The following is a 24,905-nucleotide window of genomic DNA, read 5'->3' as shown; positions in this document are numbered from 1 at the left end:
GCCTGGGGTATTGCTCTTGCTCTTTTGACTATAAGCTCCCTGGAGGCTCTAGGCAGAGACCATTGCTTTCACAGGTTAAAACACTGCATCCAGCAGTGTAAGGCCCATAGTCGGTACTAAACAAATACGAGTAAATGAATTCAGTAAAGGAATGAATGGAAAACGATAATGTTTGTGCTTTTTTTCAAGCAGTTATCTTTGGCAACACAATTATCTATTATTTTGATTGTGTAAAATCTAATTTCATAGCATGTATTCATCTTGTAAAATTCATCCTGTAGTCTTTTATTACACAGAAAGTTTCAACACCCAAAGGTGTTCAAGGAAGAAGCTTCTGGTTGCCTTACAATATCCACTCTTTTTCCCTTTCTTAGTAAAGAATTTCACTTTTAAAAGCTGGTTGCTACCCACCTAAAAATGACCATGCTTCCTAGTATTTCTTGCAGCTAGGTTGTGGCTGTGCAACTAATTTTGACCAATCAGATTCAAATATAAAAGTGTTTGACTTTCCGGAAGACTGCCTAAAATATAGGAGACTCCCTTCTGTATTCTCTCTCTCCCAAACTACTGTCTGAAACACAGAGATGAAGGCTGGAGCACTAGCAACTAACACAGTCCATGAGGCAGAGATTGCCAGCTTAGAGGCAACTGAATGGTGAGCAGGAAGGAGCTGGGGCCCCTGCCAGCTTTGTGGAACTGCCATCCCTGCCCTGGACTGCAGTAGCTGCTTTATACTTCTTTTATACAAGGAAAAAAAAACAACCAATTTCTATCTTCTCTGAACTGCCATCATTTTCAATTTTCCTTTTATAGTCAGCCAAACTTAATCCTCACAGACACAGTGCTGCTGGACAAACACTTGTGGGGCTCCCAGGATGAATGATCCTTTTTCCCAGAAATGCTGAGCAGCATAGGATAATTTCACTTGGGCAAGGACAATATTTTTCCTCAGCTCATATCTTACATGTTCAGTGTGTGGCAGAAGTCTTTGCTATAAGGTTCTTTAATACAAACCAGAGAGAGAAGATGAGTTCTGTCTAAAAAAAATGTTTGGAATAGGAATTGCTACTTGGCTGCCTCAATAGAAATCCCCTGGTCATTCAAAGAATGAAATAAGTCCTTTCAGACGTCTCAGAATGATGGAGCTGCTGGCCATATCCCTAGAGCAACCAAAGCAACCGACTTGATGCCATGGTGAGGCTGGTCCATGCTTCTCATCTCACTGTTGGAGGATGTTGGGGAAATAGAGTCATTATCACTGAGCTGCTATTTCTGACAATAATTAGCCAACAAGTTTAGGTGCATGGGTCCCTTGCTCACTGGAGACACTAAAATCTCGAGAAGTGCCAGATCCCTGTCTGGTGTTCGTGGAGGCAGATTCCGTCCTGAGAGCTGAAGCCAGTCTCTTTGCCTCTGCGCATTGAAAGGCTGGGCTATGGGAACCAGCTCTATTTTACAACATGTCAATGTTCATATAACCTTGGAGCAGAGAAACTTTCTAACCATCAATTCAAGTCATAAGGGAAAATAGAAATATGATTGCCTAGGTAAAAATAGAATTCTTTATATGACAAAAACATTAGCAACATCAACACTTTTGCACAGCATTTTCAGAAAATTCTTCAGAAAATTAATGATGCATTAAACAATTTAGTGACAAGCATGTCCACTGACCTTTTACAAAAATAATTGCATATGACTGGAAATAGTCTAAATAGCCTACAACAAGGGAATGGATAAATAAATGAGCATGTTTGGGTAACAGAGTAGTAGAATGCATACTATTCAGCAACTAAAAATAGTGGCTGTCTCTTGACATGGGAAGCTATTCGCCACATATTGGGAAGTAAAAATGGCAGGTTTCAAAGCAAAGTGGGTGATGCGAGCCAATTTTGAAAATAAAAACAAGTACTCCAACATGTGACTAGAGATATATCCAAGCTGTTAAAAAGGGATTTCCTTGGGTGGAACTATCACAGATTTTTAAAATTAGATTCTTTATTCCCAACTGCCTTTTCAAAAGTTCCCTCCATGAACTATCTTAACTTTATAATAAGGATAAGAAGATACAAGTCATTAAGAAGAATTTCACCTGTCATAGCCCACTGCTGTCCGTTTGGATTTGGCTAAGAGCACAATGCGATGGGCTTTTAAACAAGCTTTAATAACGCAGGCTTTCTAGTGAGAATATTCACTCTGAAGCCTGGACACCTCCTGTCTTTAGAGTTACAGGCTTCTCAGAGATCAAGGCGCCTTTCACTGGTTGTAACATTCCCTAGTGAGATGAAAGAGGGCATCCACTGGCAGTGGTGGAACTACTGTGTCTGAGACGTGTTTTCCATCCCAGAAGACAGGACAGGACGAGTCAGGAGTGAGGTCCTAAGTTCTGTGGGGGTCGGGGGTAGGGAGGAGTTTTCCTGGGCAAGGGAGGGAGCCCGCCTGGCCTCAGGGAGGAGGCCTGTCGCGGTGGGGGCAGGAGCTGAATCAGGCTGTCAGCACCCTGGCCGGGTGTGCCGGGTCTCTCATTGTGCTAAGATGCCTTGAGTGCCTGGCTAGTCGTCTGAGATGAGATGGGGTTATTGGAGCAGAGGCACCAACAGTGTTGGAGTGAGATATTGATATAGAGACAGGCGGAGAGGGAGAGACAGAGAAAGAAGAGGAGGAACAGCGGGGAGGGGGTGATAGAGGGAGAGGGTGATAGAGGGAGGAGGAAGGAGAAAGAAGAAGAGTGAACGAGGAGGAGAAAAGAGAAGAGAGGAGACAGAGGAATGAATGGGAGGGAGGAAGGAACATAAGCAGACAGACGAGATGGCCATGGGACAAGAGAGAAAGACGCTCCTAGAGGGACGGGGGCGATGCCAATAGAGACAGTGATGGGGAGGAAGACAGAGACGGAGACAAGGAAGAGATGCATGGAGTAAAGGACAGACCAAGAGTAACCGGCACCGGGATCGACGCGTGGACACACACACACACACACACAGGGACACCCGGATAGCATGCAGGAGTGCAGAGCCAGGGCGGAGCTATTGCTGGGAATCAAGACCCTTGGAGTACACGTGACTTTGTCAGTTGAACTCAGAGCTCTCCTTGAGATAAAAATAGGAGTTCCCCAAAATAGAAAGCCCAGAGATAAATCCACACACATATGGACACCTTATCTTTGACAAAGGAGGCAAGAATATACAATGGAGTAAAGACAATCTCTTTAACAAGTGGTGCTGGGAAAACTGGTCAATCACTTGTAAAAGAATGAAACTAGATCACTTTCTAACACCGCACACAAAAATAAACTCAAAATGGATTAAAGATCTGAATGTAAGATCAGAAACTATAAAACTCCTAGAGGAGAACATAGGCAAAACACTCTCAGACATAAATCACAGCAGGATCCTCTATGATCCACCTCCCAAAATTCTGGAAATAAAAGCAAAAATAAACAAATGGGATCTAATTAAAATTAAAAGCTTCTGCACAACAAAGGAAAATATAAGCAAGGTGAAAAGACAGCCTTCTGAATGGGAGAAAATAATAGCAAATGAAGCAACTGACAAACAACTCATCTCAAAAATATACAAGCAACTTATGCAGCTCAATTCCAGAAAAATAAACGACCCTATCAAAGAATGGGCCAAAGAACTAAATAGACATTTCTCCAAAGAAGACATATGGATGGCTAACAAACACATGAAAAGATGCTCAACATCACTCATTATTAGAGAAATGCAAATCAAAACCACAATGAGGTACCACTTCACACCAGTCAGAATGGCTGCGATCCAAAAATCTGCAAGCAATAAATGCTGGAGAGGGTGTGGAGAAAAGGGAACCCTCCTACACTGTTGGTGGGAATGCAAACTAGTACAGCCACTATGGAGAACAGTGTGGAGATTCCTTAAAAAATTGCAAATAGAACTACCTTATGACCCAGCAATCCCACTGCTGGGCATACACACCGAGGAAACCAGAAATGAAAGAGACACATGTACCCCAATATTCATCGCAGCACTGTTTATAATAGCCAGGACATGGAAACAACCTAGATGTCCATCAGCGGATGAATGGATAAGAAAGCTGTGGTACATATACACAATGGAGTATTACTCAGCCGTTAAAAAGAATTCATTTGAATCAGTTCTGATGAGATGGATGAAACTGGAGCCGATTATACAGAGTGAAGTAAGCCAGAAAGAAAAACACCAATACAGTATACTAACACATATATATGGAATTTAGAAAGATGGCAATGATGACCCTGTATGCAAGACAGGAAAAAAGACACAGATGTGTATAACGGACTTTTGGACTCAGAGGGAGAGGGAGAGGGTGGGATGATTTGGGAGAATGGGAATTCTAACATGTATACTGTCATGTAAGAATTGAATCGCCAGTCCATGTCTGACGTGGGGTGCAGCATGCTTGGGGCTGGTGCATGGGGATGACCCAGAGAGATGTTGTGGGGAGGGAGGTGGGAGGGGGGTTCATGTTTGGGAACGCATGTAAGAATTAAAGATTTCAAAATTAAAAAAAAAAAAATAGGCGTTCCCAGTGTAAAGTTGCTCCCTCTTCCAATGCCCGCTCCCCGAGGAACCATTAAGAAAACACCAGCACCAACACCACAGACACAAGGTCATCACGTCTTTCTGAGAATTCTGGGGAGCTGAGTGCGGATGATTAGAAAACCGTGTCCCAGCCTAGCCCCTCCCCTCAGCCCTGCTCAGCCTTTGCACACAGGGCCTCTCAGGGACACGACTTCTCCTGTACAGGATCAAAGGCTGCAAATAATTAATGAACCTTTTCTCCCCGCAGAGTTTCTGTGACAACAGCTCAACCTGTCAGGGATGTTATGCCTGCCTTTGATGGAGCTCAGATCAGTGCCAGGAGAGGAAGGGCGGGTTGGGGGGGGGCAGAGGGAAGGGCGGAGGGAGGTCCAGTCAGTGCCAGGCTGAGAAAGGGTCACTTCCAGGCAACTCTGGATCTCAGCAGGAAGGAATGTGTCCAAAGAGCCAGACCAGAGAGACAAATGTGTGTCTCACACATACACACACACTTACTCGGTTTCAGTGCTGGAAAAGGGACTTGTCCAGACACTGCTCAGCCAGACCCATTTGTAGGTGCTACAGTTCTTAGCCAGTCAGAGGAATATCTCAATTATATTTTCCGAGGGGACCACGACATTGAACTTGATCGCAGTGGCTCTCTGTGGCCCCTGATGACTCAGAATCATTCCCATCCTCTGGGAAGGGCCTTTGGCATTCCTGTGGGAAGCCACCTCCCAGGTACTCGCTGTTGGATGCCGGGTTCCCAGCGCGCTCACGCCTCAGGACTGGCCCCGGGGACCTCTCGCCATCCTGCCGTTCTGCCAGGTGTGTGTGTGAGTTGGTTCAGTGAGACCCACACCTGGCCCTCCGGCAGATACTTCTGGTTGGGGGGGGAGGATTTTTTTTTTTTTTTTCTGGTTGGACTGAAGCCCGGCATTGCTATTGGTGCCTCAGCCCTCTACAGCCACACAGAGACAGCTGAGGATGAAGCCAAACCAGGCTAAGCACAGAGTCAAGAGATGGGGAAGGAATATATTCTGAGCCCTGGAATCCTCATGCTGAATGCCCTTGCCCTCATTTTCGACGCTGTGGGCCAGCACAGGCACTCCTGGAAAAAGTCAGTCTGAGATGGGTCCTTGCCACTTGTGACTGAGGGTCACGTAACACCTGTGATGACCAGCTGTACTGTGGAAACTGGAAGCTCTTCAGAGCTTTCTCTGCTCCTGCTTTCTACCGCAAGTCTCACGTCTAGTAAGTTACAAATTGCTTTCTCGGATCGCCTTTTCTCACAGTGGGTGCCACTAACGCTCCATGCGAGAGAGAATGGGGAACACTGGGTTCCGGTTCCAGTTGCTGGTCTGTTCTCCAGGCTCAAATCCTGGCCTTGGAGTCCCTCGCCAGTCAGCTGCTCCTCTCCAGGCGGGAATCATGGCTCCTGACTCCGTCTGCCGGGGCTGCCGGCCATGGCCTCTTGCCCTACTCCAAGCACCACACCCCATGTGCCAGATGGGTTTCCTTCCTGCTTCTCAGTCAGCTGCCTGTGCTGGGGGCAGGTGCAGTCACGTCTGGGAACATCGCCTCTTTGACTGCCAAGGGGCCCTGAGTTGGGGTGCATGGCTCCAGCTCAGGCAAAGCAGACTTGCCCCGACATGAACTGTGAGCCGAGCGACACAAGGGTGGACAGCGGCTGCAGGTGGGCCACTCTCCCTGTGAGCTCCTGCAGTGCCAGCCTGTCAGGCCCCACCACCTAGAGGTGCAACAACTTCTGTGCTGCCTCAGCCTTGGTCCAAGCATCTTCTCCAATTCTATAAACTCCTCATCATCACCGATCATCAGAGGAACGCGAATCAAAGCCACAATGAGATAGTATCTCACACCCATCAAAATGGCCATCATCAAAAAGACCACGAGTAACACATGTTGGAGAGGATGTGGAGAAAAGGGAACTTTTGTACAGTGTTGGTGAGGAATGTGAATTAGTGCAGCCACTATGGAGAACAGTGTGGAGGGCCCACAAAAAAAAAAAAAAAAAAAAAAGAACCACTATCCAGCGACTTCACACCTGGGCATATATTAAAAAAAACCCAACAAATTTGAAAAGCTACATCATTCTCCCCAATGTTCATAGCAGGATTATTTACAATAGCCAAGGTATGGAAATAACCTAAGTGCCCATCAAGAGATGAACAAATAAAGAAAATGTGGTGTGTGTATATATATATGTACACACACACAAATACGTGTGAAATATTACTCAGTCATAAAAAGGATGAAATCCTGCTATTTGCAACAATGTGGATGGACCTAGAGAATATTATGCTTAGTGAAATAAAGCAGAGAAAGATAAATACTCTGTTACCATTTATACTAGAATCTAAAAAGGAAAACAAAGGAATGCATATAAGAAGCAGAGATAGACTCACAGATATAGAGAAAAAACTAGTGGTTACCAGTGGGGAAAAGTTCTATAAACTGTCCCTAGGATCTTCCAACAAAGTCCCCTTTTGCCCGAGTCAGCCAGAGTTGGTCTTAAACAAAGAACCCCGACAGACCCGCCTCTTCCCTGTCCGTCCCACCTTAGTGGGGCATCTACTCCCAGATTCCAGATACCTGCTTCAGCCCCTCCTCATCGCAGTAACATCGTCATGCCTGCCAGCATCCCGTGTTACCCAGCAAAGGCAGTATCCCAAGCTTAGCAACATCAACCCCATTTCAGTGCATTTCCTACCCATCCTGGAGTCACCTCTTCTACCTCCTGTACTCTTGCCTGGAAAATCTCATGGACGGAGGAGCCTGGAAGGCTGCATGGGGTTGCAAAGAGTCCCTTTCATGCATTGGAGAAGGAAATGGCAACCCGCACCAGTGTTCTTGACTGGAGAATCCCAGGGATGGCGGAGCCTGGTGGGCTGCCGTCTACGGGGCCTCAAAGAGTTGGACACGACTATAGCGACTTAGCAGCAGTAGCAGCAGAGACATCCTAAATTTGTACAACTACCTTACAGTGTGTTAAGTTACAGATTTCCTGATCTTTCTCTTTGATGTTTAAATGTTGTGTTTCCTTTGTCAAACACTATACAGAAAAGGGGGAAATAAAAGGAGAAGAGGAAAAAAAAAGAATGGCTATTTCAGATTCACATTATTACAGGATTTGGCATTATTTTGTGCTTGTATCTAGTTCATCTGGAATTTCAGAAAGTTTTGTTGTAAGAAATAAACCCCCGTTTGGGTTGGAAAATAGCTTCTGCCAGCCTGCTCCACGGTCCTGTGGGCGACATGGAGATGGTGGCGTGTTTCCAACTATTTCAAATCAGAAAAATAAGACACATGTTTGTTTGAAGTGTGTCTAATACATGGTTATCGGTATCTCCTATGAGAAGATTATGTTCTGGAGGAGGAAGATTAATAGCGCCCTTTTGCAGAGACAAGCGCGTGTTTGGACCTGCATGCCAATGTGTTTACTGTGAAACGTTGCACCAGGGAGGGCATCTGGTCTCCACCAGCACGAGATGCATGGCAGATAATGCTCATTTTATTAAATCTCATTATGAAAATCCCTTCTTTTGAAGTACTGGACAGAGCTTAAGGAATGAAGGCTACAAATTTGAAGCTTTTTTTTTTTTTGGCTTGCCAATCATCAGTGGAAAACTCAACCCCGATGGTGGTGGTTTAGTTGCTAAGTCATGTCCAACTCTTGCGACCCCATGGACTGTAGCCCTCTAGGCTCCTCTGTCCATCGGATTCTCCAGGCAAGAATCCTGGAGTGGGTTGCCATTTCCTTCTCCAGAGGATCTTCTTGACCCAGGAATCGAACCTGAGTCTCTTGCATTGCAGGCAGATTCTTTACCGACTGAGCTAATTCAACCCCGATGGTCCATTTCTAAGTACTAGGTAACATCTACTCCTTACCCTTAACAGTTCAGAGTCTAGAGCACTTGGCTGAGAGCACCAACTTTGCATACTGAACCAAAAGGTCTCCATCCTGATTTTTCCGCTACTAAGCTGGGCAGCCTTGAGCAAGCTAGTGAACCTCTCTGAATTCCTAACACCCTTAACTGTACATGGAGCTGGCCAAGCCTTTCTCAAGAAGCTGTGGCCACTAATAGAGCAGATTAAGCATCTGAGATGCAAGGGGCCCTGGGTGGCAGCTCCTTCCACACTGTGCTTCGTACCGGCAGAGCCCTGGGAACCTGTGGGAACACAGCCCTGGAGCCCCTCTCCTCCTGGGCTGCTCTGCAGCCAGGAACCAGGTACAAGGCCAGCCTCCCCATGTAGTCAGCCTGGTCCCCTGGTGCCACTGGCTGCCAACTCCTCATCACGACACAGACTTCCTGCTCAGCCAGGTCATAAAGCAGTGTGTGTAGTGTCTGTAAGTCAATGGTAACCGGGAAGGAAGAGCCGCTCCTGCCCGCCTCCCGCCTCTGGCCACGGAGACGCCCACCCACCTGATGGTCTGACGCTGCAGAGAGTCGGGGTCTGTGGCATTCACTGTCAGCAGCACGCTGCCCACGGAGATGTTCTCCTGCTTGGTCACCATCATGGGGTCCGGGTAGAAAACTGGACTCTCATTGACGTCCAGGACAGTGATGTGGACAGTGGCCGTGGAGCTGGGGCCGTAGGAGACATCGGGCACCAGTGGGTCCTCATTTTCCACTTTGATCAGCAGGGTGTGAAAGGCAGAAATCTCATAGTCCAGAGGCTGGAAGGCAGAGAGGGGGGTTCAGCACGTGGGACTGCCACAGAGGGCGGGCGCTTTTGTACACAGGCCCTCTGACAGCCCCCGGGATGTGTGGACACTCGGGGATGGATCCAGGTTCTGCGGACTAAGAAGTTTTATGCAACTTGGGGCCCTCTTTCAGAAAAAGAGTATGAAACATACAGATATCAAGTTAGATATGAGAGTTGTTGAGGGTTTTAGACTGAGAAATAACCATAGCAATTGCATGAGTCTCAGAGATCTGGGTCTCTGGGTGTGAGATCTCTTTGAGGAAGATTCCCTGATGATGCTGACATTGAAAGCCTTCCCACCTGTAGCCTGTGACCCCAAACTCCAGCATGCCTGTGGGCTTCAGTGGGTGCATGCTATTCTAGTAGAGTGTCCTGCAAGGAAAAGGATTTGGGAGGCTGAGACATGAGGGGTTAAGCTGCAGGGCCCTGCCTCCCCTGAGGGCCCTGGAAAGCCTGTGGGGGCATTTTCATTTGTCCTCAAGACTCAGTGGCTCTATTGCCATTTTCTGGGCAGGGGGACACAATGCCAGATAAATGGCAGGCTCTCCTGCCAACGAGCAGCCCCGCTGAGGCCCTTTCTAGGTGATTATGCAAAGGGGCTGCTGGTGTCTAGCTCCTCTGCTGCTGGGTAGACTAACATCAGAGGACGTTAAGGAAACCCACTGTAGACATTATGAACGTGGTGCCCTGCCCACCATAAAATGTCACAGACCACATCCACTCTGCCACTTTCCTTCTAAACCATGAGCTGCAGTGAGGGTGACATTTCCTGTTGATGGGAGGGTGTGTGGGGAGACATTTGGGTGAGACAAGGACACAATTTTTATTTCAGTGTTTACCGGGAAAATGAGTAGCTAACTCATGAGACCCAAGACATAATGGACATTCCTGCTGGGAGGACGAGACTAAAGTGAGTCCAGAGAGGTGATTTACTCCAACCAGAAGGAAGGGGATGGCAGTGCAGGCTGTAAGGGATCTGGGAACGTGGGATGGGGGGTGAGGACTGAAAGAGCTCTGTGGGCACAGGAGGTAGAAGGTGTAAGCAGAGAGGCCGAGTGGGAGGAACTTTAGGCCGAATTACACTAACTTCTATAATAATTACAGCTAACATGCATGCAGCCTACCCCACACCTGTGAAAGTGCACAGATGCACATGTGTGTACCCATGCACAGACACACACACACACAAAGTGCTGGCCTGGAAATACTTCCTGGTAGTAACAGGCCTGCCCCTCCTGCCCCGACCTAGAACTCCTCCCATCAGGGTGATGTTAGGGTGTTAAGCCCTAACAGATGTAAAGCCGTTGCTACCCAGGAGCTATACTGTGGTTCCCTCCCTGGAACACAAGAATAAGCTACCACTGCTGCCTCCTTTCTGATAACAGACCTCTGTCCTGCCCAAGGGAAGCCCCAAATATGTAGGCCCATGAAGGACTCTGCGTTTTGGCTAGCATTCCAGGTGACTCGTGTAGATGTGGACATTTCAGACTCACAGCATGGTGGGTCAGAGCGGGAGTGTGGGGACCGGAGGACACTATGCCCCAATCTGGCTTTGCTTGTATTTTATTTCACTCAAGCCACAGCAAACACAGGCTGGGAGAACTGTGCTCCTGTAGGGTTTACGTGGGGATGTGTATTTACCCAAGCTTTGTCTTACAGCTGCAGGTCTGGAAAACTGCCTGCCACCTTTTATGGAGGCTGGATGAGATGCCAGAGGCTGTTATTTTACAGTTTTCACGGCTTTGAAACTACAGTGCTGAGCGCAGGGCAGTGTCAGGATCTCCCGGGAGTCCTGACGAGGGAAGAGGAGTTGGGAACTCGCAGAGCTGCTCTTTGCAGGCACATGTTTGGGGTTCCGTTTGGACCAAGTTCTGAAAAGGGCAGGCTTGGGAGAAACCCAGAGCTCTTGTCCTCCCAACAAAGTGGGAAGTGTCTCTAAAATCTGACATTCTCAGTGGTTCTGGGTCCTACCCCCAGTGGCATTGTGGAACTTTGCCGATGCAAATGTTTATACAGCCTGGCTAGGCTGAATAATGACCACACCCCTAATATGTCCATATTCTAATCCTTGGAACGTGCGACTGTTACCTTACATGGCAAAAGGGACTTTGCAGATGTGATTAAACTAAGGACCTTAATTGGGGACAGAAGCCTGGATTACCCAGGTGGGCTCATCGGAACCATAGGGAGCCTGGAAAGAGGGAGGCAGGAAAGTCAAAGGAAGGAGCAGATGTGGCGATGGAAGCAGGGCTCAGAGCAGAGAGAGGAAGATGCTGGGGCACAGCTCTGAAGATGCTGGAAGTGGCCCCGAGCCAAGGGATGCTCCAGAAGCTGGGAAGGACCAGGACACGTCAATTCCACTCTCCCCTGCTGTCCCCGGAGCCTCCAGCAGGGGCCAGCCACACCACCCACAGCCCCATGAACCTGATTCTGGACTTTTAAGCCTCCACGTTGCCGGTCACTGTTACAGCAGCCACTGGAAACACACACAGGCACCGAGTGCCCGTCACTTATGAGCTGGTGACTTCCTCACAACAGCCTGAAGAGGTGGGCTGTCCTGGCACCCTCGTTTCACAGACGAGGAAACCGAGGCACAGAGAACAGTTATGCGTCTTAGCTGAGGGCACACAGTGGGTGTGCAATGCTTCTGCTTTGTCCACTCACACGGCTGCCATAAATACAGCTGCTTCCTGCTTCTCAGGCAAACTGCTTCAGCCCCCAGAAAAGAAGCTGTATTCCGCAGATGGCCTGGTCTGGCGGCAGCTCTCCCAGAACCTCCCAGACCCCTTCCTCCAGGACATGGGGACCACCAGCCACTCACGCTCTGCTGCCACCCCCTCCCTCCCACGTTTCTAAGCCCTCCCTTTCCATTGTGGTCACATGTCCTTCTTGGTCTCCCTGCAGCAGAGAGCGGTCAGCATGCAGGGCTGTGTGCTCACAGGCAGTTTCATACTGAGGATCACCCTGTGTGTGTAATTATCTGCTGTGTTTAAGAGAGTAATCCAGACTCTGCTAAGAAAGATTGAGAGGAAATGTGATAATCCACAATTTGAGTATGGATCTTTAGGAAACCTTCACAGGTCCCATTTTTGCATATCTTTGATAATTAACTATGAAACGTCTGGAGAATGTGTTTTAAGGTTCCACGCAAGTTTAAGTTTTTGGAACCTGTGGAACAGGCTGATTTTAAGGCTGTGAGGGTAAAAGCGCTCCCTCAAGTAGGAAACTTTCTCTATTTTAATTCCAGGAGGGGGAGACTGGGGCTGATTTATCCTCAGCTGGGGGGCCCTGGATGCTCAGGCAAGGAAGGAGGAGCACTGGAGGCACCCTTACTTTGACGACGGAGAGCATCCCCTCGTTGGTCTGCGGGTTGGTGTGGATCTCGAAGCTCTGCCCCGGATTCCCGTTGATGATGGTGTAGGCGGCCCTCCACGCGCCCGTGGTGGGGTCGTCCTTGTCCTCAACTGTCAAGTTGACAATAACTCCCACGGCTCCTTCCTCGACTGTGGCTTGAAACTGTAAACAAACACAGCAGACCGTGACTGTCACTATTTTGGGGAAACAACAACAACATAGCGAAGACCACTGACGGCGCTCCTATGACATGCCTGGTATGGGGCACGTCACCCCTAGCATCTCATTAAATGATAAAGCAAAACAGGACGACCATGGTGCTGTGCTCTGCCAACAGATGCCAGGCTTCAGGTTCTGGCAGCAGCCTTACGTGGGGCCACGAGCCTGAATTCTCATCAGAGGATGTTGGTCAGGGCTTGCCTGGGCTCACTGGAGGTGAGTGTTGAGAGAAGAGCTGTGCCTCCCCTGGGCCCCCTTCCTTCTCCCCACCTGGATGCAGATGACCACGAGGCCTAAGAGGAAGGTGGAGCCAAAGGAGGGACGGCGCTAGGGTCCCTGAGGCGGCATGAGGAGGTGGACGGAAGCCCATGCTGAACTGCTGTTGAGTGAGACCCAGACTTGGACTGAGTTTGAGCCTTTATGCATTTGCTCTTGCAGCTCTGTTACCAAATGTGAGTCTGTGTGCCCAATGCACAGTGAGGCCAAACAACATCAAAATGTCAGCGTCTGGAGCAGAGACAAGTTTATCGAGGGCCCTGCAAGGAGATGGGTGGCTCATGCCTTAAAAACCGCAAACTTCTGGAAAGCTGTCAGCAAAACCCTTTTCTAGGAAAGGTGCAGGAGGGGCATGGGTAGTTGTTGCAAACATCTTGCTGTCAGATCCTTTGCTCTTGAGGTCAGGTGTTCCTGTAAACCTCCGCCAAAACAAATGCTATCCTCTGTTCTGACAAGTAAGGGCAAGGTCCTAACGCTCAACTTTCACCCTCCGAGGTCTAGGGCCTGGGTTAGAGGAGGGGATCCCTCTGAGGACCAGTTACCAGCACCCCCCATACCTTCATCCAGCACCAAGTACAGGTCCTCCCACCAGCACCCAGGCCTGGCTGAAGAGGCAGATCTCAGCTGGCAGCTCCCTCAGGGCCTGGTCCTCAGACCCTGCCTGGATGTCATCGCGGGGGAGCCAGGAGCCCAGGACCCAGATAGCCCTCAGGCCACCCAAATAGGGTGGGGGAGGGGAGGGTCCCCGGGACCCATGCAGACAGATGGCTGCCGCCACTTGGTCCTGGAGAAGCGGATGGGAAAGAGGCGCTGCCTCATAGCCTCGGCCTGGCCAGCGGGCAGCTGTGGCGAAGGCTCTGGAGCCCTGCAGAACACGGCCCCCAGCCTGTCCCCCGGGACCCCCAGCTCACCACCAGCCAAGGTCAAGGAGGGCCCTGGGGAGAAGGCTGTTCACCTGTCTCTTACCAAGCTCTCCCTCGGAGGACACCACCCGGCCAATGGTTGGCCCAGTGGGACCTCTAAGGCCACGCTAAGGGCCTTGTGCTAACCTTCGGAGCTTAAGGTCTCATGGTAAGTTGCACAGAAATGACTGCATGGCTGCCTCTCCCCTAGTACAGCCCCACTCACCCTGAGGACAGGTGACCGGATACCAGAGTGCTCTCGCTCATACATGGGAGGGCTGGCACTGGAGCCCTAGAGTTTGACTCCAGAGCATGACTGTACCATCTTCCCTAATGAAGGGAGCCAGCTTCATCCTTCCTACCCCTGGCCCAACCTAGCAGGACTTTAGAAAAGCATTTTCTAAGGAAACATATAAATCAATTGTTTGGAGCTTTGTTGTACCTATATTTATATTGTAATACATCTCAAATGTTTGTTGCAAGTAGGTGTGGTGAAAAAATAAATCAATAAATGAAAAATCAGCTTTCCCATAGACTGCGTTTCACAAGCCATCATTATTAGCACATTCCTTTGAGGTGGAAGCATAACGTATTGTTTTGGTGCTTACCTCTGACACAGTACAGGTGAATAGTAATCTGTTTGCAAATATTTTATAAGCAAGTAACACCAATAAGCTGACAAGAAGAAGAAGAAGAAGAAGCAGAAGAAGAAGAAATATCTTGGAATTTCAATTAGTAGGAAAGAGAACCTAAAGACAGTAAGACAATGTCAGAAGGCTCTGATGTTCAAAGAGAAGTAATCTGAGAAATGAAGTCCCGAAAGCGGTGGCTGATTAATTGACTTGCAAATCATTAATCAGAAGCCGTAATCTTGATGCCTTGGGCGAGACATGCTGGGGATGGGAATTCATTCATCTCTCACACCTCAGTAAACCTGGGTAGGCTGTCTCCCTTTCCTAGATAGAAGTGGTGCTGGGAAATTCTTAGAATACACACACCGGATGGAGAGGAGCTGGAGTGAAGGGGACGTGGAGGGTGCTGTCACATAGAAACAGCTCCAGGAGACAATGATTTTGACTGGATTCCTGAGTCTTGTTTAAGTTAGTGCTACCTTCTATCTTCCCCACATTCTCACAAAAATTATGAAATTCCAGAGCTTGAAATCAGGCTGGTGGTTCCTAGTCCTGTTGGAGTCTCCTTGAGGGCTTTTTAAAAACACTTTTTATTTTTTTTTTAAACTAACCCTATTCCAATTCAGTTGATGTAGGGTTAGGCCTGGGATTCAGTATTTTCTTGACCTGCACAGGTAATTCTATTGATAATATGCAGTTTGGCTGGAGAGAAAGAGTTCAAGGCCAAGGATGGCTGAGGTGAGGACGTGAGGGCCCACTCTGTGTACTGTGAGGCTGCCTGGGCGCCGTGTTGAGCGGCCGGCGGTGCCTCTGGGGGCAGCAGGAAGGAGTGCGGTGATCGTCTACTGCTGTCTGCCATGTGCCTGGGAGCGGAGCGTGGCGGCACATGCGCTACCGGACCCTGCAGGTGGCAGAAGAAGAAGCAGGCTCAGAGGAGGAAGGAAGAGCCTCAGGTCACATCCAGACCTGGACTGCAGTAACATCTGCTTCCCACAAGTTCTGGTACTCATGCCCACTCAAGATCCCCATTGCCTGCCCCAGCCTAGCGAGGGTCATTAGGGAAGAATTCCCTGAGAACTGAATGAAGACGAAAAGTTAGTGAGGTGAAAGGTGAGAGTCCTCCTGGATCTGAAATGGCAGGTGCAGAAGCTAGTGGTCAAGGGAGCACGGGACCTTTGTGGAGCAGAGGGGAGGTGTGTGTGGCTGGAGAGAACCCTCTGCTCTTGGACTATGGGGGAGGAGACAGTCAGATGATGCAGAGCCTTGCCGGCCAGGGAAAGGCGTTTAGAGTTTACCTTGAGAGCAAAGTGAGGTCTAATCAAGGAACTGGAATGTGTTTAAATCAACTCCTGAGAGAACTCAGAAAAAAAAAATCTTTAAATATAGAAAACATTCAACACAATTATTATAGTCTCTGTTAAGACCATTATCTGATTCTTGCATAAACTATAAAGCCAGTTTCCTTGAGTATCCATTTAGAAACTCATTACTGCTTAATTAAATACTCATTCTATTAATTCTATTCAATGTTTTAACCCCATTATGTAATTCAAGAATGGAAAATTAAATAGATTAAAATGAAATAGTACCATTTTATATTTCTAGAGCAATGCTCATTTTGTGATTTAAAAACAATAGACAGACATTAATTTACCATACCAGAGCAGGAGGAATTATTGATTATAACATGACTTTGTTTAATTGGAAAAAATAGATAAAGTTACTTTCTGTTAAACTATGCTGTAAATCAAGTATGAGATGTGAAACATGTTTTTACACAATTAGTGTGGGCAACTGGCTTGGGACATACTGAATTTCATTAGCTCTGTCTTGCAGTTCAGAGCTGAGTTATTTAATTTTCTTTTCTCTGATAAGGTGAGGTGAGTTCTGTGATGGACACTTAGGAAGAGACTACCTGGACTTGCCACAAAGGTCATCCATCACCAGGGGAAGAGGGGCGTGCATTTTAATTTACACTGAGAATGTACGCTCTTCCTCGTAGAGCAAAGAGTTGCTTGTTAAGGTTAACCTGGAAGATGGAAATGACTGTCAGCAGACTAGAATGCCACATGTGGGGAGAAGTAACAGCTCATGACTTTAAGCGACAGGACACAAGCAAGGCTGCTTGCTTGATTGCTGGAGTCCAGGTTCAGTTCAGTTCACCTCAGTTGCTCAGTTGTGTCTGACTCTTTGTGACCCCATGAACTGCAGCATGCCAGGCATCCCTGTCCATCACCAACTCCCAGAGTTCTCTCAAACTCATGTCCATCGAGTCGGTGACGCCATCCAGCCATCTCATCCTCTGTCGTCCCCTTTTCCTCCTGCCCCCAGTCCCTCCAAGCATCAGAGTCTTTTCCAATGAGTCAACCCTTCGCATGAGGTGGCCAAAGTATTGGAGTTTCAGCTTTAGCATCAGTCCTTCCAAAGAACACCCAGGACTGATCTCCTTTAGAATGGACTGATTGGATCTCCTTGCAGTCCAAGGGACTCTCAAGATTCTTCTCCAACAGCACAGTTCAAAAGCATCAATTCTTCAGCACTCAGCTTTCTTCACAGTCCAACTCTCACATCCCTACATGACCACTGGAAAAACCATAGCCTTGACTAGACGGACCTTTGCTGGCAAAGTAATGTCTCTGCTTTTGAATATGCTGTCTAGGTTAGGAGTCCAGGTTCATGAGCTGCCAACCCTGGGGTTTCATGGAGAACTGATGCTGAACTTGAAAGGATGGGATATAGTTGGCTGGGCCCTGGCTTTGAGAAAATTAAAATATAAGGCCCTGGAAAGTTTCACACACTTAAGTTTCTATTTGTGAGGATAAAAGGGTGATGGAGACATCATTAGAAACTGAGCTTGGCAACTCTTTTATGAGTCTGTATTTACATAAACGATGTAGCTTGTTGGAAAAAATCTAATATCTGGCTGATAACCTAATGGGTAGAAACCACAATTGCTGTAAATAAGACCATGTGTTTAAGGGTCTTGGCACATTGCCTGCCATAAAGAATCGATATTTGTTAGCAGTGGTGATGATGATTGATTTCATTCTGTCTCATATCAAATTCTTACTTGTGAATTGGAGAATAAGGCTCAAAGCCCTGTGACTCTTTATCTGCTTATCACAGTCTGCCTTCTAAAGTGGTTTTTTTGTGTAGATCTCTTATTTCCCTGGATGGGTGTGGAAGAAGCTCTTTGCTTTTCAATCTTATAGACCTGACCCTCACACCCTTACTTATCCTTGTCTTGCTGTTTAGCACCAAGGCAAATGATGTTAACTTATTGCACCCACAGTTAGAAGGGACAGCTGCACCAGATATCTGGTTTCCTTCTATATCATCTTGGGACAGAAAGATGCAAGACCTTGATTAAATAAATAGTCATTAAATGTCTGCTGAATATCAAGGGGTCTGCCAGGCACAGGATGTATAGCAGTCAGTGAGAGGGACACCATTCTCTCTCCCCTCAGGGGCTTATAGCTCAGGAGGCTGACGCATTTTTTCCTGGTCACCCCCTTTCTTTATACATGCTGCTCACCCATGGCATATCCGAACAGTTTGATTTCTACCATTTCTCGACTGTCATACATCCCAGGCTTCACCTGTGTTTGGACATGAGTTAGTTTCCAGCTAGTGGTCATTTTAATGAATGGTGCTGGGGCCACTGGATAGCCAGGCGGAAAAACAATGGATCTTGATCCCTACCTCATGCCATACAGAAACTGTGAAATGTAAGACAATAAATGTTTTAGAAGAAAACATGGGAGGCTATTTTAATTCAGCTCACAGATAACGTTATGTGTACCTTATATATATCAGTTCAGTTCAGTTCATTCGCTCAGTTGTGTCTGACTCTTTGCAACCCCATGAACCTCAGCACGCCAGGCCTCCCTGTCCATCACCAACTCCCAGAGTCCACCCAAACCCGTGTCCACTGAGTTGGTGATGCCATCCAACCATCTCATCCTCTGTCGTCCTCTTCTCCTCCTACCCTCAATCTTTCCCAGCATCAGGGTCTTTTCAAATGAGTCAGCTCTTCACATCAGGTGGCCAAAGTATTGGAGTTTTAGCTTCAACATCAGTCCTTCCAATGAATACCCAGGACTGATCATATATATATATGTAATATAATGTAAAATATTTAAAATATATATAATATTAAAGTATAAAAGGTAAATGTATATATAATGTGCACACAATATATGTATATATAACATGCACACAATATAACATAGACAATACTTAAATAAAAACTTAATGTGTAGATTTCTACATAAAGTTTATTCAGCATTTTAAGAAGACTTTATGTCTAAGAAGTGATTAACAAGAGAGACCCACAAGGGACTCTGAGTTGCTTGGCTGAGGACCACCTGCTCATCCGTCAGCCCTCAAGACAACTGTACCTACTGAGTCCTTTCAGCTCACACTCCCAATGTGCCTCGTCCACACGTCCTCTTCTCCCCATTCCTGTCTTATTTGGAGCAAATCCCAGACATACCACTGAATCTGTAAACATTTCAGTGTTTATTGCTAAAAGTTCAAAACTCTCTTTAAGAAAACAGAATCAAAGTCTTTCCGTGATCCAACTAACATTAATTTCCTATCCTGACAATGACTGTGCTTTCTTTTGCTTTGCTGAATGTACTTGCATGTTGCCTCTGTTGTGGGTGGATAGAGTGCCGTGTAGTCATGGTAAAGGGCAGTTAGGGATGCTCCTCTTAGGCTTCTCCACAAGCATTTTCTCAGTTAGATGTTTCAAGCTGCCCTGACTGAACAGGCGAGGAAATGGAAAAACTGAACTTGGAAAGAGTTCCATGACAGTAAAGAATAGCAGCTCAATGGGAAGGAGACATGATCGGGGTGGAGAGGACTCTCTGTGGTTCCTGGTCTGCATGCAGTGTGGCTCTTGGTCTGGGAGAGCAGATGCACACATCCTCCAGTGCGTGTGACCCACCCGCCCTGGGAAGGCCTGGGCTGGGAGGAGAACTGTGTGCCTCCCAGGAGGGCTGTGTCCAGGGTACTGCTCCTAGGAGAGGAAAGACCAAGTGTCCCCAGAGGCAGGAGGATGAGCCAACGGGAAGGAGGGAAGCGGTATTTTCTGCGTGCTCTGGCAGGAAGTGTCTTCCTGCCCCTTCAGGGCACCCTCTTTTGCGCTGGTCCATTTTCCTGGTGGAGAAAGCCATTTTCACGGCTGCTGCAGACACAGAACGGGTGCTGGGCACCCAACTTCTGAGGAAGCTGCCTGGCCAGGTTCTGGCTCCCTGGGCGCCCAACAGCTCAGCAAGTTTGGTTTGCACGCTCCCTCCCTCCACACGACCTCGCCTACTGAAGTTCCTCAGATCTGCCAATTACAGACCCACAATGCTGCTAAAAAAGTGAGTTTTTAGGAAGAAGTATCTCAAGTACTAAAACATGCTTTTTCTCCTCAAAACAAAACAAAAAGCCAAGAGTCACTGGAGACTGGCAGAAAAACAATGCCGTTGGGCAGGGTTCTCAAGCCATGCTCCTCAGAGCAGAGAGAGATGGCGCAGAAGTCCCACCAATGTACCAGGTATTTTCCTCTAAGCAAGAAAGACAGAAACTGCCCGAGGAATCTGCTAACTGTATTTCATCTGTTTTGTACATTAGAGCTGTTGTCTAAGAGTTTGCTTGGAAAAAAGTTTTGCAGCTAAAAAGAAATTTGAAAAGCACTGCCTTAGGGAACTGATGAAATAAATATTACATTTGATGGTGAGAGAAAAACAAAAACCAAGGAGCAAATATGCCTGCATTGTTTTTTCCTCCAAATGCCCTGCGTGGAAACTTTATTTCATCTGACACTAACATCTCTCCTTCAGTTGAGCTTCTCGTCTTAAAAAAAAAAAAAAGAAAGAAAAGGCCAAATACATATGTTCATTTAATGGGATGATTGGAAATAATTTAATTTTGAGAAGCAAAGAGATTTTCTGCAGGGATACATGTTTAATCACAAACATTTGAACCTGAATGAAGAATTACTTTTTTTTTTTTTTTTTTAACAATAGCGTAATCTGCTCTAAGAACTTTAGAATTTGGTTTATGCAATTCCACAAGTTTAGAGGAGGGGAAAGTTCAGTGAAATGAGTAAGTTCTGATCCACCTCTAACTCACGGGTAAATTCTGTGACTTCTGGGTCTTGGTTTGGTTATCTGAGACGTAGAGTATCAGGAGAACAGGAGTTCCTAACACTGACTACACATCAGAAACACTTGAAATCTGCTTAGTATCTGGGATCCCACCCACATTCAGAGATTTTCCCTGGGTGGGGCTAGATATTTGCATGTCTAAAAACTCCCCCAATATGATTCTGATGAAGGAGGGTGAGAATAGCTGCTTGAAATGACTCCTAAGGCTGCCTCCTAGTGTTAGGATCAAGCTTTAAACCAATCTCAGGGATCCGTTCCAGTGTGTGTAGGTCCTAGCAGATGTTGGGAGGGCCAAAGGATGCCACTTGGTTTCAGGGATCACCCTTGAGATTTCTTACAGTCTCTGCTCTAGGAGCCTATCAGGGCTGCTTACAGACAAACAGAGTACATTTGCCAATGAAAATCACAGGGCTATCTCCTGGAGGTTATGGTTTTCATCATCCCAAACAGAAATCCTGTATCCATTAAGCACTCCTCTCCCCGTCCCAGCCCCTGACAACCACTACTCTATCTCCTGTCTCTATGGATTTACTCTTGCGGCATTTTATAGAGACGGAATCACATAGTGTGTGGTCTTCTCTGGCTTCTTTCAGTTAGTACAGCGTGTTCAAGGGTCATCCGTGTTGTAACCTGTGTCAGTACTTTGTTCTTTTTCATGTTACATAACATTCCACGGTGTGCCAGACCATGTTTTATCTATCCATTCTTCCACTGATCAACATGTGGGCTGTTTCCACTTCTTGACTGTTGTGAAATGTTGCTCTGAACATTCATGGACACGTTTTTATGTGGACATATGTTTTCATTCTCTTGGGCAGATGCCGAGGAGCAGAATTGCTGGGTCACATAGTGACTCTGTGAGTGAGGCAGTGGGGATTTATGTCATTTATCAGCATGCACAGAGTCCTTGGTCTGTACCTTCTAAACCTGTGAGGCTGTGTACTGTTTGCCAGCTTCTCAGAGCTCACTGCCCCCTTGTCCCATGTGAGGAGAGGCAGTCTGGGGATGGAAGCTTCCCTCTTTGAACACAGGAGGGGCTGGGAAGGAGGAGGGTCTTTGAGAGCCACGTCTCCTTGGACTAACCCACTAAAGCAGCCTCCTTTACCTATTTGCATGCGGTGTTGCTCAGCTTAATGTAGAGATGAGCTGGGCACCCTGGAGTTCACAGAGAACAAGCCCTGCTTCATGCGTGCCCCTTGCAGCTGTTTCTAACTAGAGGAAGTACATCTTTAATCTCCTGAGCAGTAGGAGAATCGACACACTTGGTTAGGCTCCTGATGCTAACGCCCCAGTACAAATAAGGACAAGAGAAACCTTCTGCTTTCATTACAAGGGATTTGTACAAATTCACACATGGAATTGACTTATAGCTTCTAATGTATATTTAAATCCCAAATGTCGTAGTCAGAAGAAACTGCTCTAAATCTATTATCTGTGTCTGCACCATTGATTCCTGCTTCAGATAGACCCCAGGGGCCCACTTGTAATTCCCATTGGCACCCCTGCATATTTCTTCCCAGAGGTGGCTTGCAGAGCATCTGAGAACATCCGAGTCCCATGGGGAGAAGAGATGGATGAGAACTGTTCCTTTGGGAATCAGACCCAGTGAGAGAAGGAGGATTAGGAAAACTGTCCTCTGCCCCTTCTGGGTTCTGATCTTAAGTGGAGCTGCACTGGAGTCTGTGGGGAGGGAGGTGCCGAGGTCTGTCTCTCACATCGAAAAGAATGAATGACGGAAAGTTACCCATGTTTAACACCCCCACGAAGCTCTACCACCTATCGGTTGTGTGACCTTGGCCAAGTCACTTAACTTCTCTGTATCTTGATTTTCTCATTGGCACAATGAGAAAAAAGAATAATACCTACCATTACAGGGTCATGATGACTAAGCAAGAATATTTATAAATGTCGCGATGAATGCCGAACACACAGTAAGCAATAGAGGCACATTGCTATAATGAACACAGACAGAAAGAGTAAAGAGATGACGTTTGCTACAGTACACATCGTTATAAGGAATGTGACCGGAGAAATAAACTTTGCTCTTCTGGGCTTTTTGTTGTCATTTTTACAGGAGCCTAGTCTCGCTAAATAAATATTTCTGACAATATAACTTTCCTTATGTAAACTACTTAGAGTTGGTGTCACGTATCATCAGGGGTGTCTTGATCAGCAGAACGTTTTAGTTCCTAACTGTACTTTTAATCTAGGGCAGGGTTTCTCAGGCTCAGTGCTAGTGACATTTTGGGCTGGATAATCATTGGTTGAGGGGGTGCTCTGTACGTGATGCTGAGAGTCACCCCCAGCCTCTACCCACCGGGTGCCAGGAGCACCCAAGTCGTAGCAATCAGAAATGTGTGCAGACGTTGCCGGGTGTCCCAGCACAGTGTGTGTGAGTGTGTGTGAGTGTGTGTGTACAGTCCTCCCTGGCTAAGAGTCACTGATCCAGCTAAACCAGGTCAGGGGCTCCCTGACAAGTATCGGCCTGTAAGTGGCAGCCCACAGATCCCCCAGGGCTAGGTTTATCAGCAAGTTGGTCCTAGACTCAAGTCTCATGGGAAGACACTGAAATAGCATAATAACATTTTCCAGAGTAATTGAATCAGACTTTGCCAGAAAAACATTCAAGGGTAAAACTAAAGACTATAGTTATTATGAAAATTATTGATGTAGTTTTCATTACTCCACAATTTTTGAATTAGCTACTGATAATCCCTTTTGTAAAAGAAGAAAGGTGGTTTTCCTTGCATTTCCTTCTTCCTGACACTTGCCTGCCTCTCGCTTTTCCATAAACACATTTGTGCCTGTGAGCACCAAGTGGACTCAGGTACAGCAGAGATCAGGGGCCTCCAGGGAGTGGGGGCAGCCCTTTCACTCATGGGGGTTTCTCGATGGGCCTCAGAAAACCAGAAAAGAGGGACTTTTTCCCCATTTGGCCCCATTGGAACTGTGTTCAGACTCAAGCTTATTTGGCACTGAAGAATTACCAACTGTGGTCCATTTTCCCCTCTCTGTTCTCCAGACCCTTACTACTTGAGGTGTGGTCCCTGGCCCAGGGTTGGCATCACTTGTGAGGTAGTTAGAAACGTAGGATCTGGGGCCCCAGGACAGACCTTCAGAGTCAGATTCCAGATGATTCGCCACTACATCACATCTGTGACCTCTTCTCTTGACCTTTCAGCCTACCCTTGGCAGCTTGGTCTTTGCTGCCTGACCCCAAGGGGCAGAAAGATCAAAACACAGGTGCCTTGTGAGTCCAGCATCCTAGCCTGGAGCCGAGAGGCTAGAGGGGACTGTCTCCACCGTGTTCAAGGTGGACTTCTCCCCACGTCCCACCCCCTTTTCCACCTTCAACTCCTGTTCTGCTTCCCTACCTGCCAACATGCCCGCCTCTCAAGTCGATAAACGTGCCCCAGACTCTCCAGTTAAAGAGCATAACAACAAAACATGCACAGGGACGCAAAAGCCTCCTTCCTCCCCACTGTGCTCACTCCCTCGCAAGAGAGGCCTGTGTTTCCTCCCCTCCCTGTGTGCAGTGAAAGTACTAAATCCATTGAAAGTTGCTGGGAGGGTTGGGGAGCACAAAACTAAGGACTGCAGAAAAAAAAAAAAGGACTGCAAATGTATTTTCAATCCAGGAATGATACAGTCAGTGATTGTTGAGGTGTAACGACATGAGAAAACATGCTGTTCAGGACCCTCATCAGGCCTGTTGAAGAGCTGCCAAGGAGGCATTTCATGAAACCCACACGTAACAGGCAAGACAGGGTCCTGCTGCAGCCTGCGGCTGCCCCACCTGCGCCTGCGGGAGGGAAGGCCTGGCGAGAGAGGGTCTTACGGAGCTCTCTGCACGTGAATGTGGGAAACAGCGGCTTCTCAGCGCTAAGGGCCTTTAAAATGTAAAAGGGTGATGTCTTCCAGCTTGATTCTTCCCCCCTTAGTGACAGGGTGGCTTCCCTGGTGGCTCAGCGGTAAAGAATCCATCTGCCAATGCAGGAGATGCGGGTTTGGTCCCTGGGTCAGCAAGATTTCCCTGGAGAAGGGAATGGCAAGCCACTCCAGTGTCCTTGTCTGGAGAATTCCATCGACAGAGGA

General features: G+C 47.3%; 1 protein-coding gene across 1 annotated transcript in view; it reads right to left on the bottom strand.

Annotated features, from left to right (window-relative positions):
* Positions 1–24,905, bottom strand: part of CDH13 (cadherin 13) — a 1,049,904-nt gene that overhangs the window by 101,395 nt on the left and 923,604 nt on the right. The window contains exons 9-10 of the mRNA XM_005691833.2: positions 12,600–12,782; positions 8,984–9,237 (exon numbers count right to left, since the gene is read on the bottom strand). Of these exons, the coding sequence (XP_005691890.2) occupies positions 8,984–9,237; positions 12,600–12,782 (437 nt within the window). The remainder of the gene's footprint in view (positions 1–8,983; positions 9,238–12,599; positions 12,783–24,905) is intronic.

Source organism: Capra hircus, chromosome 18 (genome assembly GCF_001704415.2).
Source record: "Capra hircus breed San Clemente chromosome 18, ASM170441v1, whole genome shotgun sequence".
In the NCBI taxonomy this organism is placed as follows: domain Eukaryota; kingdom Metazoa; phylum Chordata; class Mammalia; order Artiodactyla; family Bovidae; genus Capra; species Capra hircus.
This window is presented reverse-complemented; position numbering and strand designations above follow the sequence as displayed.